Raw genomic sequence first — 17,698 nt, forward strand, 5'->3', positions numbered from 1 at the left:
ACCATAATACTACTATTTTATCCTAATTTGTCAAAATGGTTTCATTCATTACCTTACCAAAATAACTTCTAAACATAGATATTCAAACATACAAATATCAATATTTCAAAACTACATCTTTCAACCCTGTCCTATACATGCCATATAAATCAAGAGTTGTATTCAAAATCTACTGATATAACTTTGGATAGTGCTTCCCGATGTGTTGATCCGATCCACCGATATCACGCAAATCTACGGGAACCATTAACACACAAAGTAAGCTGTGGAAGCTTAGTAAGTTCATAGGTTCATATTAACAATCTTACCAAGCATTACAATTAATTCAATAAATAATATTAAACATTCAATTCCTACCAAATACAATTTTAAATGATGAGTTCACTCAAGCTCAATACTCAAATATCAATTCATAGTTCAACACTTAGCCTCAACTATCTCTTACCCACACATGTCAATTAAAGGACGACTTATTGATTTGAGTACGTCGTATGTTCAGTGCCACGATTCACAACTTAGTATGGTTAATACCATACCTATGTTTCACAACTTGGTATGGGAAATACCATACCTACATATTATAGCTCGGTTTGGAGGATACCATACCTACATATCATAGCTCAATATGGAAATACCATACCTACGTATCATATCTCAGTATGGATAATACCATACCTACGTGTCATAACTTTTCCATGGATTAACCATGGTCTTATTCGTCAATTCATCATTTGTCACAATCCGAATGTACTCAATCCTGCGTTTTCCTCAATTTGAACTTCCAATCCAAACTTTATAATGTTGCATATTATTAACAACATAATAGCAACATGTAGATGACATCACATTATTTCTAATTTAACAAATAATCGCACAATTCAACCATATGAACTTACCTAGGCCAATTTGTAAAAGTTGTAATATTTTAGGGACTATTCAGCAACTTTTCCTTTTCCTCGTTTATCTTTCGATTCTTGATCTAGAATATAAAATTATTTACTCATAGCATCTACTTCAATTCCAATTCAATTTATGCTTTATGCCCTTCAATTTTCAAAATTACACATTTACTCCAAACTTTACAGTTTTTATAATTTAGTCACTGCTCAACTCAACCCCCAAAATGAGATAATTTTTCCTCAATTAACACTTTATTATATCATATTAAACTACTTCAAAACCTTTGAAAATTGTAATTTCAGCATCAAACCTTAATTCTTAACTTTTCACAATTAAGTCCTAAAAATTGATTTCTACACAAAAAAATTTAATAAACCCATGTTTTAATAAAATTAAAACTTCAAAACCATGTTTACTCTTCATAAAATTCCAGTACTCAACCATGGTAACTTTCAATTTCATCCATAAAATCAAAACTAATGAATTTAATAGTAGGACCTAGTTGTAAAAGTCACAAATCATGAAGAATTTTAAAGAAATAGCAAGAATTGAACTCACATGGTATGAAAATATGAAAAACTAGCTTGTTCCAGACCTCATATGGCTTTTTTGATGATGAATTATGAAGAAATCTCTAGATTTTCAATTTAGTCTTTGTTTTATATGTTTAATTTGCAAAATTTCCAATTTTCCCTTGTTTCTCCTTATTTTCTTGCTAATTCTTCGCCCAAACCGTCCAGCCCATTTAATTTGGGTCTAATTCCCTTTTAAAACCCTCCTCATTAGTCACTTAAGCTTTTTAATCACTAATTAACTAATTTTGCACCTTTTTCAATTTAGTTCTTTTTAACCAATTGACCATCCAAACGTTAAAATTTTCTAATGAAACTTTAATACTATTTCAATGATACTCCATAAATATTTCTAAAAATATTTATGACTCAGTTTATGAGTTTGAGGTCTCGATACCTCATTTTAAACCCAATTTACTTTTAATTTCTTTTAAAATCTCAAAATTCACTAATCCAAAAATTCTTCTTCCATCACACTTGACCCATTGATATTTATTTATTTACTTTTAAAAATTATTTGTCGGATTTAGTGATCTCGAATCACTGTTTTTGACACCACTGAAAATTTGTTGTTACACCAATAGTGTTTTTCGAGTTGTTTTCTTGAGTATTATATGATGGCTCTCACTCATCTTCTTATCCTACACTGCCGTGTGCCCAACCCGTGTGAGAGAGTCCAACTTGTGTGGCCCTTATACTTACTCCTATTTTATGATTTTTGTTCCTTTTTTGCTCATTTTGATCCCAAATACTCTCCTAAGTATAGAAATATGAATTTAAAGGATTAGGAGCATAAATTTCACCATTTTGCATCGACTAATCATCCAAAAACGTATTAAGAATGAGGTTAAAATATGTTATTTTTATCACTTCTCAGTGTTCAATAATAAATTATACATATTAAAATAAAAAAATTATGAAAAATATTAAAATAAAATTTTAGTTAAGTGGTAAATTAAAGATTTTCCTAATTTAATCGGCGTAGGTTTAAATTCTACTATATATACATATTTTTATTGATTTTTGTTAAACTAAAAAGACTAACGCTCAAATAACTTAATTTATTTTACTTTAAATTAGTGTTTAATTGACTCGTGAAGAGATCTTATTAAAAATATAAATAGATACACAACTAAATGAGAGATCGAATTCGTTCTGGGGAAACCCTAGAAATCAACTGCCTCTTTTTATGTTTGTGGTGCCCATGCAAGGGCAAGCAGACAAGGCCACTATCATTGATCTTTTGTCAGTTATTCTTCCAATACCAAATGCAATATTTCAATTTTTTTCTTTTTCGTTTTCCACACGTGAATATGAATCCATACCATTACTATTATTAGGAATAATGTTTGAGAATTTTTGTTGGGTCAGGATCATTTCTTTAATAATCATCTATAAAAAAATAAAGTGTTCTAAAGTTATTGATTTGATTTTTTGTGCTCATCTTTATTGGAAAGGCTGCTAGCACATTAACCAATAACTTATTGATATATATCTTTCACCACAAAGAATTGTTCTTTCGACTCTGTCCATTTTCTGATATGTACTAACTGGAATCTATATTAGCAATAGTGGATTTCATTCTTTACTTAAGTTTTTTTCCCTCCGAGCTAACTCTACTTAGGAATACATTAATTCATTTCCTTCTCAATTGATTATCAATCACATGCCCCCATCCCAGAGAAATGTTTGAAATGAATCATATTTCTTATTTTGTACATATATGCTTTTAGCCAATGTTATTAATTATATCATATATCATAGTTAAAAAATCTGCGGGTATATATTAAGGAAAAACATGTACGTGTAAACTGTATATCAATTCATGAATATTGTTTTTTATTATATCTTTTAATATATATTTTTCTTTTTTTTTTAATAATAAAGACACGTAAGTTCATCTTGGAGGTAGCTTTAAATTTTATTAAGAAAAACAAAAAAATTCTATTAAAACAGTGAGGGACGAACTCTAGGATGGGAGATTAATTAATGATGAAACAACGCTTTCATTGAGAGAGAAAAAGAGAGGAAAAGGAAAGTATCTCTATCTTGCAGTTAGTCACATCCTTAAATATAAAAGACAACGATTCATCCCCGGGTCTTGGGTTTGAACTCCTCTATAATATAGAGGTCCGATCACTAGAAGCAACATAGCTCTCTTCAAAAACCCACCTAAAGCATTGAGCTTTAAAAAAACTCACCAATAAGCAACATCAACAACATCTACCGATACTTATATTAGTATTGTATCACAATCCTATACTTGTCAGATCAGTAAGTGCTAGATAGCCATGAACATTAACACTAGCAACAACCGCGACAATGGTGAACAAGACCAAAAGGGTGTCTCAAAGAAGCGTTATATGCCTCTTTTGTTGATCAACTATACGTGCCTGTTTTTGGGTTCTGTATCCTCAAGCTTGCTCTCCAAGTACTATTTCAACCACAAAGGCTCCAACAAATGGGTTTCCACATGGGTTCAGTCAGCTGGATTCCCTTTCCTTCTCTTGCCGGTTTTCCTCCCTTACTATCTCTTCCAATGCACTCAGAGAAAGCCTTTCACTCGTTTCACTCCTAGAATCTTAAGTTTGTCCATATTCATAGGCCTTATGCTAGGCTTAAACAACCTTCTTTTCTCTTGGGGCAACTCTTATCTTCCAGTATCAACCTCCGCTCTCCTTCTATCCTCTCAACTAGTATTCAATCTCATCCTATCCGCAATTATGGTTAAGCAAAAGATCACTTTCACGAACCTCAACTGCGTCATCCTATTGACGTTAAGCTCAATTCTCCTAGCCTTAGGATCCAACCACGACAAACCGCAGGACCTGACCCCAACCAAATACATGATAGGGTTTGTGGCAACCATAGGGGCGGGGTTGTTATTTGCCTTGTATCTGCCGATTATGGAGATGATATACAAGAAGGTGTACTGTTATGCGATGATGATAGAAATGCAGTTAGTGATGGAGCTATCGGCGACGATATTAGCGAGTGTGGGGATGGTGTGGGATGGGGGATTTACGGAGATGAGAAAGGAGAGTAAGGAGGTGTTCGACAAGGGGGAGGGAGTTTATTGGGTGACGATGATCACCAATGTGGTGACTTGGCAACTGTGCTTTATGGGAACGGCAGGAACGGTGTTTTTAACGTGCTCGCTAACGGGAGGGATATGCATGACGGCGTTGCTGGGCATGAATGTATTGGGAGGGGTATTGGTGTACAGAGAGGACTTTGGGGGGGTGAAGATTGTTTCTACAGTGATGTGTGGGTGGGGGTTTTGTTCATACGTTTATGGGATGTATGTTAACAATCACATGATGAAGCTCTTGGACGATCATAAACAAAATATTAATCCATCTATTGAAATGGCTCAGCCTCAGCCTCAGCCTCATTCGGATCTTCATCTTGGACTTGGGGTTTGAACAAATTAATTAATCTTCACTATTTTAATTATCTAATTAGCTTATATTAGATAATTAGCTTCTGTCCATCGTAGAAATTTATCCTGCAGCAAGTAGCAGTAGCAAAAAGAATATGTTAATAACTATAGTCTATGTACCATCTATCAAGGAGTACATGATGATATTGATCCTTGTTGAAGGAAAATTATTACTATATTGTAGTTTTTTTTTTTTTTACTTTCCTATTAATAATATTTCATTGTTCAATATCTTATTATAGCTGGATTCAAATTGTATATATATATCTTTGTATCCAGTTTTGTAATTCTAATTATGCATTGCTGGAGATTTTAAATAATAATATTTAGTGTTTGTATCTAATATATTATTCATTATTTATTGAGACTGTGAAATTTCGAGAAAGGGCTGAACTCAGGAGGTTGAGGTTGTGGGCTTGTGGCCTAAAGTGATTTTTTTTGCCTGAAATTGAGATTAAATAATAATCAAGCTCTATATTTTTTTAAGTGAGGGGATGGAAAAATAATAGTTTCGAATCAACAAATTACAGCGCGTGACATAGTTAATTTGGATGTTTGAAGCAAGCAGCTTATCATTATACAAGTACTTGGTCATTGACAGAATCATGTAAGCGGAACAAAATTGTGTATGGCTGCAACCGTATACACACAAGCACAGTTAAAAATTAGCATCTATTAACTATTAGCCGAGATAATAAGTGTTTTTTCTATCTTAATTAATTGTTGAGAGTTTGATCCTCACCCTAAAATATAGAACAGTTTTAAAATTCGTGGTGAACATCTAATCTTTTACTGAACCTATATAACACAAAATTTTAATTAATAAACTCACCCGATAAATACCTTAAGAAAAAAAAATGGAAGGCATAGCAGATGCCAGTTTCATGGTGAGATTTGACTTTTAGCCCCAAACCGAATGTTTTTTAAAAGTCACTGAAGGCCTGAAGCTTGGGCTTGGTTGGCTCATTTCAGGGATCCCATTCAGCATTAGACCATAAGGCCTCTAGGTCAAGGTCCAGAAGCTGATAGCCTGATATGCCAGGCATAGCTTAGGCTTCTTTTGGTGATAGCTAGCCAGAAAAGAAAACCAAGAAAAATCACAATAAATCTCAACCAGAATCAATGGAACAAACAAATTGTTAGTGGTTGAAGTTTCAGGCAGGAAAAAATCACAGTAAATGGGAATTTTGCAAGCGTCCCAAGTGCCTTTTGCATCGACTTGTTCATTTTCGTCTTCTTGTCCCGCTGTTGCACCTAAAAGCTTATCCGCATGCAAATCATTGGCTATGAATGTCAAGTTGAGCAAAGTATGCAGTTCGACGAGTCTGCGACTGCGTAAGATTGGTGGTGGAGTTGTTGGGGTCGGTAAGGAAGGCGTACAACCAGTGCGCATTGATGAGGATGATGATGGTCATGATACTTCTTTATCAGCAACCGCCCAACCGGAGGAAGATGAGGACCTCCAATGCGTTCGCCAAATCCAAAGAGTAATACCATTCCTTTCTTTCTATTCTTTCGATGATAGTTTCCATTATTACCTACGACTATACTTGCACTACTCCTTGATAATTAAATCTGCTTATTGCTTACTAGGTTCTACAACTTCTCAGGAAAAACCGAGACATGTTATTCAGTGAGGTATGCAGACTATTTGGTACTCCTCCTCCTATACTATCCTTCTACTTTACATTTTTTTTTGGTTATTTACATACAGGTTAAACTGACCGTGATGATAGAGGATCCTAGAGAAGTCGAGAGAAGGAGGTTGCTTGGCATTGAGGATCCTGATGCCCCTACCAGGGATGATCTCGTCGAAGCTCTGGAACAAGTGAGTTCCCTTTACCTACCTACCTTCAATTTCTATATGCTTGCCATATTCTTAATCTCAATAAACAAACACTATTACTAATTCAGTATCATATTAAAATATTTACCATCCTATTTCAAACACTATACAAATACTTTCTCAGCTGTTAATTTTCAAAGGCTAAATCTAATGAAACTATTCTAATATGCTGTTTGTTTCTACTTTACCAGGTCAATGAAGGGAAGATCCCCACTAATCGTGTTGCTCTCAGGATGCTGGCTGAGGAAATGACCAACTGGCCTAATATAGAGGTACTTTTGTTTTTGCTACTTTAGACTATGTATATTTACTAAGTTCTTTTTGCCATCTCCAAATTTCTTTACATCTTCTATATCCTTGACATTGGATTTGTTTTTAACCATTGTACGAATGGCTCATTATGTAGCTTCTAAGTAGCGTGGCTTTGGTAATTTCTGTATGGATATCTGGCTCTTAAACTTTTTGAGAATATGGTTACAGGTAGTGGTTTGAAGTAATTCCTTTTCCCATGTCAGTAAAAAGGGAAACTTTAGAAACCATTGGAGGAATTCCTTTCATGATGGAAATTCAAGTGACTTGTAGGCTTTATGAGAAGATGGTTACCAGTAGTAGTATGAAGTAATTCCTTTATCCATAACATTAAAATGAGAAACTTTAGAAACCAATGGAGAAATTATTATCATAATGAATTTCGGATGACTTTTTGATTGAATGGCTCTTGCCTTTCGTGAGAATATACAAAGACTTTGTAGGTTAAGTCTTTTTCTTCGAGTATCTAGTTCTCTATAAAATATCTTTACCCATTGAATCTGTCATCTCTTTGTTAAGATAAATGACTAATGATGACTCTGGATCATGTTACCTCATTCTAGGAAGCTACTCGCATGTGAATGGAGTTACTTGACCTGGGTCTGCATGTATTATGCATTCCAGTTATCATTGATCGTAGAAAGTTAGCTTTTCTTATCTTTGGCCTAAAATATGCTTGGGATCTACTTGTTATCTACCCTCTTTGTAAAATTTTCCATGGATGTACAAAACTTTAAAAAATGTAACTTCACTTCCTCTGAAAGGAAAGCAATTGAACAATAGGTTTAATGCTATTCTTTCCCCCCATTCCCACGTTTTCAACTTCCTTAAACTGTATAGTTGTGTCATCATTCTTAGCTTCTTTTAAGTTCAACTTGCTTTACTTTGCCTTGTATTTTCCTCAGCTTCTGGAGTTCTAGGACCAAATTTTTTATATAGGTATGTTGTGTATTTTCCAAAGCATCTTCATAAGTGATAAGTTCCATTGAGATGACTTATATTTTCCCATTATTTCTATGTACACAGTTGGTTATTCTTCTTTTAGATCGAAATTTAAGAATGCTTGATGTCTTTAATGAGTAGGTTGAAGCATTGAAGAAACAACGTAGCAAATCCCTTTATGCAAGGGCGACAGACACTGGCATTGATCCTAAAGAGGTTGCTAAGAGACTAAATATTGATTGGGATTCTGCTGCTGAAATCGAAGATGTTGGAATCAGTGATGAAACAGAAGTCCCTTCTGCAGTGGTTTGTTTTCTTATCCCAGTTTTTAATATTTTAAAAACTAATTTCTTTACTAGTAAATTTGTTATCAGTTTCTGCATCTATTAAACGTCAGCTCTTTGCAGTGAGGCTTGCCTTATCAAGGCCCTAATGCTAAAAATTTGTCTTTATTCCTGATTTAACACATAAATTGAAAGTGCAACCCAAAAAAGAGAAAACCTTAAAAATGTGAAAAAATTAGCATAGCCTCACATTGACGGTAAGGGAAAAAGAAACTCTTACAAAATGAAGTGGAAGTTCAAAAAAAATTGGGAAAGACTCAACAAACAGAAAGGTAATTGTTATGCGTATGAAAACAATGGGCCACTTGGTGAAGGTGTGTCACTTTTGCAAAGATAAGAAAGATGAAGTCAACATGGTGTTAGAAGATGACATGGTTGCAAATCATACAAAACTTCTCATGATTGACAACCAAGATGGTTACTGGATTGGCTTCGATGCAACTTGTCATGTCACTGCATTCAAAGGTGAATTCAAGAACTATGAAGAGGTCAATGAGTACAAATCAGTCTTCACGGGAAATTACTTCACTTCAAACTTTAACATTTCAAGATGTACATGACATCCTAATCTTATTAAGAGTTTAATTCTTGTTAAGAGACTTACATGACATGCTAATCTTATTAAGAGTTTAATTCTTGTTAAGAGACTTGATGACCATAGTTTCAAAGTTATGTTTGATTCTCAAAAAGTGAAAATTTCTAAGAGAATCATTGTGGGAAAAGACTATTTGAAAGATAAATAACAACAAAAGTAATTCTAATTATGTTTATATTGTTGATTTGAATGACTTTAATTTTTTATGGCATTATAGATTAAGACATCTTTGCATGATTGCATTGAGTAGAATATTCTCTCATGGTATAATTCCTAAATCAAATTATACTGAGTACTAAGACTTGTGAATGTTGTGTCAAACATAAATTACTCTTAAAACACATTTTATTACTTTTATAGATGATTTCTCTAAGCATTCTTATGCCTATCTGCTTAAAACAGAAGATGGAACTTTTGAAAAGTTGTAGGAGTTTCAAATGAAAAATTAAGAATTTGACTATTAAGAAGATAAACAAAATAGATCCAATAGAGATGATATGTTTTTATTCAATGATTTTACATCTTTTTGTGCCTTACTCAGTTGTATCAATAAAGAATTTTTGCACCTAATACGTCACCTAAAAATGGGGTGGCAAAAAGGAAGAATAAATCTTTACATGAAATGGTGAGATCCACGCTTTTGCATTCTCTTGTGCCTGAGTTTTGGGGGGAAGCATTATTTACTTCCTGTTATATCTTGAATAGAAATTTTATAGAAGTTCTAATAGAACTTTTGAATTATTGAAAGAGGGAATGCCTAAATTATATTATTTGGTTGCATTAGGTTCTCTTTTTTTGCTACACTAAAGCTACCAAATTATATGAAATAGGAAAGCATGTAGGTTTTATAATCTTGAGACTGACAACATTATTGAATCTATAGAAAGAATTGTCAAATGAGTTGAGAGAACCAAAGGACCAATCACTTTATATTGTGATATTCTAGCTGTTTTAAAAATACTCTCTTCTTTCAATGCTCAATGTATATGAGAATCAGTTGATATTATTATTGAATTTTCTGAAAAATTATTGTATGAGATACATAATATTCTAAAATGCATCAACTTTTGGAATAACAAGGGAAAATGGATATGTTTCCTTCTATATTAAATTGCATCAGCCATTGAAGAACACACAAATTGGTGTGAAGTATGCATATGTTTCCTTGTATCTCATATTAAATATAAAGTTTCAATCCTTAGTCACATTTAGACATACACTTTACATATTTTTTTTACTTGAAATTTTCCTTGTATCTCATATTTCTTTAGACATATACTTTACAAATTGGTGTGAAGTATGAATATGTTTCCTTTGTATCTCATATTCCTAAGGGGTCAAAATCACCAAGGAAAAGGTTGAAATCCTTTATAGGATTTTGTTTTAAGGAATTAGAATTCCATATTTGAGGATTCAAATCCCTCATGAAGAAATTCAAAAAATGAAGTCAATGGAAACATTCTTCCGTTCTAAAAGCTGAACACCAGTTGGTGCTTGTAAGTGATTCATTAACATTCATTTTACACAAATTTACGTTCAATTCGCTTCAACAAACATTTCTCTTCCTTAACTCCCTTTTGGTTCTGCTTCATGTGTGTTTAAGAACTTGTGTTCTTTTTCGAATGGGTATTGTATTCTGGGGATAACATTTCTAATTCTATAAAAGACCATTTGCACCATTTAGGGAAACTATTGTCTTAAAGAAAACTTCTTGATAGTACCTTCCCTACAACATTACTTCATTTCTTCTTTTGTTCTTCCCTATTACTATTTTCTTGATTGCACTACTGAGACAAGATTGTGAATTGGACAAGGTTGGCTATTGTCTTGAATTGGTTAATTTAATATCTGCAGTGGGTGTTTTTTGCCTTGTTTGTTTTTCAATTGAATGAGGTTACTATAGTTTTTCTTTCTTATTTGTTCTTGATTGATTAATTGAATTTGAAGGGTGTAAATGTGGGAGCTTGTTTACTGTGTTTTTACTGTGAACTAGGGTCAGAAACTCAAAGCATTTCTTTTAATGGATGCATAAGACAATCTACCATTTAATTTGAAATTAGTATTATTTTTTTTGCAGGGTTATGGGGCACTATACTTGGTCACAGCTTTTCCAGTTATCATCGGTATATCTGTAGTGTTAATATTATTTTATAATTCACTCCAGTAGGAAGGTTGGACACACCCTTTTCCTTTTGACTTGAATCAATAATGTATAACCTCTTTTTAAATATGGTTTTCATGTTATTACCTTTTTGTTTTCCTATGTTGAATTGTGCAATACAATTAGTGATGCACCAACATCCACTGCAACATCCAAGGAAGAAGTGAATTTTGCAGAGCCTCGTTATCTGTCTTTGGATGAATGCCGCAATGCTTCTTTGCTTAGTTAACCATTTGATTTTCTGCAAATTTATATATATTTATTGTATATAAAAATAGGTATCAAGAGGCACATTTTGCTCTTTCTCTCTCTATATAGATGGTAAAACACGAGTCATTTGATAAATTTTGTATTAGACCTTAGGAAAGCTTTCGACTCCCTTCTCTGGAACTTCAAATTTCGGGTGTTGAGAGTTTTGGGTTTCTCTGATGATTTTAGAAATTGGGTTTATGCTTGTGTTGCTTACCCTAGATTTTCAGTGGCTTTGAATGGAGGGCTTCTAGGCTACTTTTCTGGAGCTAAGGGAGTCGGGCAAGGGGATCCCGTATCCCCCTACCTCTTCATTCTTGTTATGAATGTTCTTTCAGGTCTTTTAAATCTTGCTTGCAGGTATAAGATTTTTACTTATCATCCAAAGTTTAAGAAATTATCCAAAGTTTAAGAAATTACAGTTTTCTTTTGGCCAAAAGAAAAAAATAAAGTACAGTTGACTTATTTGTGTTTTGTGGATGATTTGTTGATGTTTGCTAAAGGGTCGACTGATTCGAGACTTGCTAATGGGAATATTCTTGATTTTTTCTGTAAGATTTCTGGATTAAAAGTCAATTTCTTAAAAAGTGAGTTGTTTAGTTCAGGTGTTTGTCAAGCTTATAAGGCTGCCAGTTAGGTACTTGGGTGTACCTTTGGTGACAAGGAACCTTAGAAGCAATATTTGTGGTCCTTTGATAGAAAAAATCATGAGGCTTATACATAGTTGGACCTCTTAATGTCTCCCTTTTGCGGGAAGACATAAGTTGCTGAATTCTGTGATAGTTTACTAAACTGCCTGGAACGCTATCATCTAACCTATCTTGTACGGTAGGAAAAGAATAATAGAAATTTTGCCCAGACTGAAACTACTGAAGGTAGAGTTATAGAGCAGGTTCGACTGCATAATTTAGTTAGAAGGCTCTCACGTGTTTTTACGCTATATTAAAAGGGTAAGAACTGTACACGATGGGTTTTATAACATTTTAATTTCATAATTTAAAATGAAATATTTAAAGAAAAATAAATATTGTAAAAATGAATGTGAGAATATTGCTTTTGAGGTTTTTTATCGTTAACTTTCTCTTGGTTTTATTTTATTTTTAGTTTTATGTAGCAACACTTTACTCCTTTTTAATTTTTATTCTAAATTAAGTTACATCTCTTTTAACAATTTTAATAATGAAAGAACTTTAATAACTTTGATAGTATAAAATTTTAATTAAAATGTTTCGAAATTTAGCGATGAATTTAAAATAAAAATTATAATTTGAGTATGTTTGATGTATTTAATTCTATTGATAATAATCCAAAAAAAAAACATATTTGATAACAATTTAAAATGTAAACTATAAATTAGTACTTTTTATATTAATAAATACTCTAGCAATTAAGACGTACATTAATTGGCGATTATCCAGAGAGTGGGTGGGCTGGGCTGGCTGCAGACTTACTGGTTCGGGTACGGTCCTCTAGAGCAAGAACTCGATGCAATGCGAATACGAAGAGAATGATTATAATAGAGATGTTCACTTGATTGGCACAACATCCAGGATGGGAGCTGTACATTTTGGACATTTCCCACTACTCCATTGCAATTCATGCGCATATTTCAGGCAGGTGCACATGTGCCCGCAACTGATCATCAGATTAATCAATCAATTAATTAATTAATTAATACACCTTAATCATGCAGTTTATCCATTGCCAGATTATGCTGCTTGCTTTTCATCATGAAATTAATACTATTATTACCTGTACAAAAGTGAGTCGACCTGCACTTTTAAGCATATACAACAACAGCGTTTCCACGGTGATGCTACTCTTTCCGTTGGTTTGTTCTCTTCCCTTCCACCTGTACGTACAAGGCCAAACAATTAATGCGAAATAAACAGAGAAGCTAGAAGATAAATATACTATAATAAAGTAAATACATCAAGCAGTCTAACCTGAATGAAGTAGTTCCCGATTGAAGGAATACTGTTGAAATTTCATCTGCACGTCCATGCAGCTCAAAATTGATTTTCTTTAATATGTAAACAAGAGCTCGATGTGTCCTCTTAAATCACAAATCAGTTCGATTTCCTTTAATATGTAAACACATGCATCCACAGCAAATTAAAACCAATGAATGAATACCCTGAACCTGACTTGGAAATTTTTAATTAATAGAATGAATGAATACTCACCAAGGAAGTAGGGGCTATCGAACAAGAGGACTGTCGAGTATCCTGATAATACTGAGCTCCAGATACTCCAGATGGTGTTGAAAACGTAGATGGACCCCGATCAGAATAATTACCAGTTTCTTTACCATCTTGAGAACTCCATGACCTCGTTAGGTCCGATGGTAAGGCATTTGGATAGATGATGAGGATTGATTGAAGTAGGTATGGGCTTCATGCAATTGATGGCTGATTATGTTCATTTCATCTTCTTCTTCTCCTACTCCTAGATCACCAGCTGGATGCAAATGTCTCTGTAAGTAGGACTTCACTTGGACCATTCTATCCTCATCGTCCGCCTCTTCTTGACTTGCACCCCCATCGTCTTGCGTAATTTGTACCCGAGAGTTCATTAATCGGTCCATTCTCTCTCGGAAATCACTAGCAAGATGAGTTGAAACTCTTCCCCTGCATTGGTAGGTAATTGGAAATTATGGCCTTTTACGTCTTGCAAGATCATAAGAGAGATCAAACATTAATTTATATAACCTTATCTCATACTTTAAGGTTATATGAGTGTGTATGTGAAATATTCCAACCTTCATGTAAATATGTACTAGTAAATAATATACATACTATATTTGAGCGTATATCAAATTCAAAACAAAACGTATAACAATAGTAAAAGGTGATGTACCTTTCTAGGAGCTGACGTATCTCCTCATTTTTGGAGATGGTGTTAAGCACTTCCTGGTATCATGCTTTTCGTAAGTCTTCCCAATAACTTCTGGGTCGAGATATATCACTAAACCAGTCATAATTTGTTTGATCAAAATATTGTGGGTAATGATCCTCTAGCTCTTCGGTTACCTCACTACCATCATTGTCACTGTAGAATGTCGCCTTCCCTGCATTTTCCTGAGAGTCATGGTGGAGCTGCTGCTTGTCATCGATATCCTGTTCCAGTTCCCGTTCTTCACCTATCTCATTCAAGGATGTTTCTGTAGTTTCTTCTAAGCCAAGAGAGAGATGCTGCTGGTGATTATCTCGTTCTTCCGCAGTCTCATTTTGAGAGTAGGGATTCACGTTTTCTGCAGTTTCTTGCGAGTCGAGGAATAGATTTTGTTGGCAGTTGGACCCTTGTTTTTTTCCATTTGATTCTCAGATGATGTTGTTATATCTGCAGATTTTAGAGATTCAAGGCATCTCACTTCCAAGCTGGTTTCTTTTTGCTGTATGGCATATGAAGCTGGCTTTGCCTGTTCATTAAGATTTTCGTTTCTGTACTCTGTGAAGCGATTAACTGGACATATACTCTGGTGCCCAGATATTGACGCCTTTTGGCAATGAGATTCTTCACTTTGCAGTTTGGAAGTGGAGCTTTTGTCTAACTAGGTCGAGACCTGATCCCTATGAAGGGCATCTTGAAGTAGCTGAATCATTCTGCGCAGCACCAGTGCTAAACTTCTCCCTGGTTTTAGTTAAGTTGCGAGTCAATAAGTTGATGGAAGGCAAACAGAAAGGAAAATCTAATTGAATAAATCAGAAAATGGAGGCTGAAAGTTTTTTTTTTTTTCTTTTTAAGTGAACCTTAGTTCTATGAGATTTGTGAAGAATTCATCGCATCAGTTAGCTTGAAGCAGTTAAGCTAAAGCTATATGAATCATATAATATGATGCAGCGGAAAGAGAAACATTTTAAATAATTCATAGCATGCTTGGTAGGAAAGAAAAATATAAAGAAAAAGAGAATAGGAATGGGAATGGTCTTTCCTATTTTTCTTTCGACTCTTTCCTTTCTGTCCTAGCACTTTTTTACTCACAAATGTCCTCGAGTCCTTAACCACTCGAGAATGACAAGTAGTGCTTGTATTATTCCATCCGGTATGATCTTTCTAGAGTAAATTGTTATAAAAGGACTGACTTGTATTCTAAATAAATTAAGGCAAATGAAAGCTTGGAAGCTATGCGTAATCTGTAATGGCATTGATGAATTTGTGGTACATATTAAGGATGTTAGATTTATAAAACTTTTTGGAGAGGCAATTGCGAAGACTGGAGATGGTTTTGGAACAACTTTTACCACGTTTATGAGTCGTATCAATGGTATTTGGGTGTTGTATATCACATGCCTTGTTAGTTAGGCTACATGTCGGTCCTGTGTTTTTGGGGTGCAGCAGCAGCAGGACTTACTTAATTAGCTAAAAGAGTGCTTGCTTGAATGGATTATCATATGGTATAATTCATTTCAAATAGTGATACCTGATACCTGGCTTGCATCATTGTAGACCCATGTGAGAACCGGGTCCCGTGCACTTCGGGTGCTTGTGGACGACATTTATCTTGAATTGTCAGACTGCGTTGTAGACATCTAAGCCGTAGCATTGACTGTAAATATAATGGAAATGAAAGCAAAAAGGAGTTGGAATGATTCAATAGTGCCATAACCCATAAGCTTTAGCTTTATTTGGCTCTGAAAAGCAAAGCATACCTGAAGGCAGCCCCGCTGTGCGAATTTTGAGACTGACCGGCGTTCCAGTAGCGAATCCAACTCTCTATTCTTGTCTCGTTCTATCTGCATAAGCAAATCATAGAATGCTTGTCGCCCTCTTAGTCGGGGTGAACTCGCAATCCGAAAGAAATACCTCCGCCCTGCCTTTCCTTGATCTGAAGTGGAGCTATCCTTGTTCTCTCTAGATTGTGAGTCGGTAACATTATTATTAATACGCTCATCATCATCCGCATCTTCTCTACCATTTTTCTACCTCTTGATGATATCCGCTACGCTCACTCTTTCTCTTTCCGCAGCATCGCATGAAGAACAGAACGGTGGCGCACTTGTGTCGCAATCTATTAAAGAATCCTCAGGCTTATTGTTTCTTCTGTTTTCTATTTTTTCGTCTAATGTTGAAGCTTCTTCCACGGACGAGGCATTAATATTATTCTCATTAGTGCTTGAACCAGGATTTGTCCTGTAGCGTCTGAACCCATACTTTGGCATTGGTATGAGCGGTGTAGCGTAGCCTCCCATATTTGAACAAGGGACGAAGCACCAAGATTGTGTTTGACCATAGCATTCTCTAATGGAGTGGACAAGTTTGATGCCATGGGCGAGGCAGTGTTTGAATTTGTAGGAACTAATAATTGGCCTGCACCTTCGTTTACTACATGTTTGTCGATGGTCACATCTTGAGCCTGCCTAGTCACCCATCGATCAAGAACAAGAGGAGAATGCTTTGGGGTGATTGGGAAGCGCTCCCCGTTTTTAATGTTAGTCGTATGCAAATTACGATGGTTACCAATATTAGATTGTTCATTGGTCGACGTAGCAACATGCGTCATCTTATTTTGAGAATTAGCGGCGGAAGAGAGAGAGAGATGCAGCCATTGATATGATCCCTGACCAAACCTTTGAAATTGGTGTCCAAGTCTAACACAGCTCTCACATTGATCTCTATGCATCGTTCCTTCCGGGTGTGGTTCCTTAGGACACAACCAAAAGGCGACGAATAAGCGATCTCAACTTGAGAAGATGCCATGTTATCCGATTATGGGTTGATTTCATGAAAAGTTGAATTTACATAGACACGGCCATTGTAAGGGAATAGAATCCCATTTATGCCCTGAGTAAATGTAACATCTCCTAACCCCAAACCGTTACCGGAACGAGGTTATGAGGCATTACCGGACATATCAGACAACTTACTAATAATTTACAATTATTAAAAATTTTCATAGTATAATATAATAATTAAGTCCCTATCTTGAACTCTCAAAGTTCAAGCACGTATTAAAAGTAGAACGGGACTTGTTCGAATATTTTAATTTTTTTTATTTTTTTTTATAAAAATTTCGGCAGCATTTCTGCTTATTTTTACCTAAAACCTCCTGCAAATTCAAACTAAAACAACCAGCACCAATTTTTCACATTCATATAACTAATATTTATATCATTAACATAATTTCAACTTAATAACTATCATAGCATCATTCAAAATTGATTAAAAACTTCATTCATTTAACAACTTAATGTTCATGTATCAAAATATCATATACTTTTCTTACCATTTCATTTAACCATCTAAATCTTATAATTCAACCTTCACTACCCAAAGTAATATGCATATTCAAGTGACTATATAACACCTATGTACATGCCACCTTTACCCAAAAGAAA

General features: G+C 34.5%; 2 protein-coding genes and 1 pseudogene across 3 annotated transcripts; 2 read left to right on the forward strand and 1 right to left on the reverse strand.

The window, feature by feature from the left end:
- Positions 1–3,588: 3,588 nt before the first annotated feature.
- On the forward strand, positions 3,589–5,205 carry LOC107938517 (probable purine permease 4). Its single transcript, XM_016871695.2, has one exon. It carries the CDS (start codon positions 3,764–3,766, stop codon positions 4,895–4,897), a length of 1,134 nt encoding a protein of 377 aa, XP_016727184.1. The 5' UTR covers positions 3,589–3,763; the 3' UTR covers positions 4,898–5,205.
- Positions 5,206–5,744: 539 nt separating this feature from the next.
- LOC107938532 (ycf3-interacting protein 1, chloroplastic) lies at positions 5,745–11,288 on the forward strand. Of its 2 annotated transcripts, XM_016871715.2 has the most exons (6): positions 5,745–6,401; positions 6,508–6,552; positions 6,629–6,742; positions 6,952–7,032; positions 8,153–8,317; positions 11,028–11,288. In XM_016871715.2, the coding sequence occupies exons 1-6, from the start codon at positions 6,093–6,095 to the stop codon at positions 11,115–11,117; spliced, it is 804 nt and encodes a 267-aa protein (XP_016727204.1). In that variant the 5' UTR covers positions 5,745–6,092; the 3' UTR covers positions 11,118–11,288. The 2 variants fall into 2 exon arrangements, with proteins under 2 accessions (XP_016727204.1, XP_040955165.1); XM_041099231.1 differs by lacking the exons at positions 8,153–8,317; positions 11,028–11,288 and adding an exon at positions 7,975–8,005 and having other exon boundaries at positions 5,879–6,401.
- A 1,321-nt stretch (positions 11,289–12,609) lies between these two features.
- Positions 12,610–16,552, reverse strand: LOC121218523 (uncharacterized; annotated as a pseudogene).
- Between the last annotated feature and the right edge of the window lie 1,146 nt (positions 16,553–17,698).

This window comes from Gossypium hirsutum, chromosome A03 (genome assembly GCF_007990345.1).
Source record: "Gossypium hirsutum isolate 1008001.06 chromosome A03, Gossypium_hirsutum_v2.1, whole genome shotgun sequence".
Taxonomy (NCBI): domain Eukaryota; kingdom Viridiplantae; phylum Streptophyta; class Magnoliopsida; order Malvales; family Malvaceae; genus Gossypium; species Gossypium hirsutum.